Source organism: Hylaeus anthracinus, unplaced genomic scaffold, assembly GCF_026225885.1.
Source record: "Hylaeus anthracinus isolate JK02 unplaced genomic scaffold, UHH_iyHylAnth1.0_haploid 12001, whole genome shotgun sequence".
Classification (NCBI taxonomy): domain Eukaryota; kingdom Metazoa; phylum Arthropoda; class Insecta; order Hymenoptera; family Colletidae; genus Hylaeus; species Hylaeus anthracinus.
In genome coordinates this window covers 20,632,866-20,636,083 of record NW_026534348.1, presented here as the reverse complement: position 1 = coordinate 20,636,083, position 3,218 = coordinate 20,632,866, and the positions used below count along the sequence as shown (strand labels likewise).

Sequence of the window (3,218 nt, the reverse complement as noted above, 5' to 3'; positions counted from 1 at the left end):
ATCCAATTAATTTTACAAAATTTAATCAATGTCAGCGTCAGACAGTCTTGACATTCCCCTGTATCAACTCCACAACGTTTAATAATTTCCAATGATATCGACGAAACTAATTTCTATCCGCACGCAAATGAGCTAATCAAATCTCGAACTACCAACACTCAGTATTAAATACAGTTATTTTTCTTCGCTACCGTTGAAACCTTCTCAGAACCTATCGATCCGATCTCCCTCTAGATGCTTTCAACGCATGCCTTTGAGATCGATGCAGAACACTATTCGAAGTCGCACACGCAGGAAAATAATGGAGCTCTCGATCGAAACGCGTTGTGTTGGGCGCTATGAAGATAATCGAAACCAACCTCGGTTATCGAGAGATCCTCGAGATCAAAGTCTATGCTCCTCCTATAGTTAATACAATTGCGAAGGTTCCTCCGCATCACGGAACAATAGGGAATGTGGCGTGACACGACGTTCCGTATCGTTCAGTGTCCTACATACTCGTCTCGTTGGAGCGAGGTCGCTCAGAGGGGGTCCTAGCGTCCAGTCTACGTCGACGTTTCGTTTAAAACACACCAACCGAAGGAATTTGCCTCCATGTCGGACTCGTCGACGGGCAACCGTCCGATCGTAACAGATTTCTCAATATTTCTTCGGGATCGATCGGCCAGAACGCGTCGGACCTTTTACAGCCATTCTTTTGATCCCTTTCATCGATCTGAACTCTCCTCCGTGTGCACACCACGTTGGTCTCACGAGCGTAGCCGCGATTTAATCCCTTCGGACTTCACGAGGCGCTCGTAAAACGACATCATAATTCCCATTGAATGTCCCTGTCGTAACCCCTGCCCGACCCGATCGCGCTTGTACCTTGCTCACCGGACGCTATTCCTTGGACCGTAATTTCAACCGATCTACGGCTGACCGACGATCGACGATCGCCTGCCGATTTGTTTACCTTATCGCAAATATCAGGCGATCCGAGTTGCTCGTGAGTTCCAGAACGTTCTTTAATACTCGATGTGCCCTATTCGAACTCGTTCTCCAGTTAAAGCCAATTTCGTACACCGGCAATTCGTAAGTACAGACCGAGCTGTAATCCCTTTCGACAATTTTGACTGGCTGGACTACGGAAGGGTAAACTCGTTATGCCTCTGGCGCTCGTCTCTCTGCTCTTCGGGCCACGTTTGCTCCTCGCCCGCCCGAGTAGCTGTGGTACAAGTCGGACATTGCACGAGACCTTTGCACGAAACCTTTGCACTAGAAAGTGTACTGCGTCATAAAGTATTTTTCAATGTCAAGAGCCCGACTGTCTATGGATGAATTTGGTGATCGAAGGTGAATAATAGTAAAGGGAAGATGTATCATCCAACAATATGTATATTTCCGTCGTTATTGTCGTGCTAAATTTATGTTGGTTGTATTTGTATATGCTGAAACTTGTTTGCATAGAAATCAATCTGCAATAAGAAAACTTCGAATCATTTGCATTTCATATGTAACGCTTAACATTAAAGCGCATCGACCGCAAAAATTTAAGAATGATTTTCTGTAAGCATAATATGAATTCAATTGAAAAATTAAACGAATTAACAGATTTATCAGTCTGCTAAGCATGCTTACCTATCCTATTAAGTAGAAATTATTAAAAAATGAAACCCTCGGTGATCCTATATAGAGCTTGTTATTCATTAAGAGTTCTACCGACCTAATACTATCTATTAGGGTGTCCCATAAGTTTCTTCCCTTTTTTTGATGCGAAATGAATACACGATATTTGTTGTTTAAGGTTGATTTACTATGTTATATATGAACCGTTCTGTTCTATAACTTCCTTCCATCTCTCAGAAAGCCTCATTATGCCCTCTTTCCAAAATTGTTGAAGCTTACTTTCAAAATATTCATCTAGGTGCGCTTTTATTTCGCTTATGGATTTGAAAGATTTACCACGGAGAGAATTTTTTAAAGAGAGAAACAAGTAATAATCGAATGGAGCAAGGTCTGGGGAGTACGGAGAGTGAGGTAGAACGTCCTAATCAAACTGTAATAATTTTTGCCTTACGGCCAACGCAACATGTAGTCTTGCGTTGTCGTGATGGAATACGACACCTTGTCGGTTCGCCAATTCTGGCCGTTTTTCTGCTATGGCGGCTTTTAGTTGATCCAGTTGATTGCAATATTTGTCAGCATTGATCGTAATACCTTGCGGAACGAGCTCGTAGTACACTACACCCTTCCAGTCCCACAAAATGCACAGAAGAACCTTCTTCGGATGAAGCCCAGGCTTCGCAACAGTTGAAGGTCTATTTTCTTTAGACCAAGTGCGTTTTCGATGCACATTTTGATACAAAATCCAGGTCTCGTCGTCAGTGACAAGACTTTTTAAGAAAGGATTTCTTTCGTGTCGCTGAAGAAGCAAATCGCACGTAGAGACGCGGTTCATAAGGCCGGTGTCCGTCAATAGGTGTGGAACCCAAACTTCAAATCAATTCGCATATCCAATCTTGATTGACACGTTGATCGCCACGTCACCCATATGTGGGTGACAGTGCTTTTCACTGAAGAACTAAAAAAATTAATTCTGAAAGTTAAGCTTCAAAGAGAACGAACTTAAATGAAATTTAAATTCTAGCAGAAATTTTCAAGAATATTTCTCTGGCAGTCAACGTGTTAAATGCTCATGTACCGTTGTCTTGGGAATGGTATAGTGGCATTCACTATCTTACGCGCACTATGTCGCGGATTTTCAGCGAGCACAGTCTTGATAATGTCCGTATCCGTTGTTGCTGGGCGGCCGCTGCGGTCTTCATCTTTCAACTCAAAATTGCCAGCTCTAAATTTCTTAAACTAATTGCGGACGGTCCTAATAGTTGTAGCGCCACTCCTGTAAACGGTGGAAATCTCGTCTGCAGTGTCCTTTGCACTATTGCCTTTTTTAAAGCAATGAAGCATAATATGCCGCAAATGCTTCTTTTGGCTCTCCATATTGAACGGTGTAGAACAAATTTTAAAAGAGACTTTGTCACCAACGAAACGTACTTTAAAAGGGCTCTGGGATGACTGAAACCGATGCCATAAACGGCTAAGAGATAAGCCTACATGTTTATATAAACAAAGCCAGTTAAAGTCATTCATAGCGTGGCGCGGAAGAAACTTATGGGACAACCTAATACCCTGGCATGAAGAAAGCAACTCAAATTGGAACGGCTTGCGGCAGTGAA

At 42.7% G+C, this 3,218-nt stretch overlaps 1 protein-coding gene across 1 annotated transcript; it reads right to left on the bottom strand.

Moving 5' to 3' along the window:
* Nucleotides 1-2,029: 2,029 nt before the first annotated feature.
* On the bottom strand, nt 2,030-2,982 carry LOC128890632 (histone-lysine N-methyltransferase SETMAR-like). The gene is given in 3 exon segments (XM_054149286.1): nt 2,030-2,504; nt 2,667-2,704; nt 2,707-2,982. Coding segments are annotated over 3 exon segments (789 nt in total).
* Nucleotides 2,983-3,218: the final 236 nt, after the last annotated feature.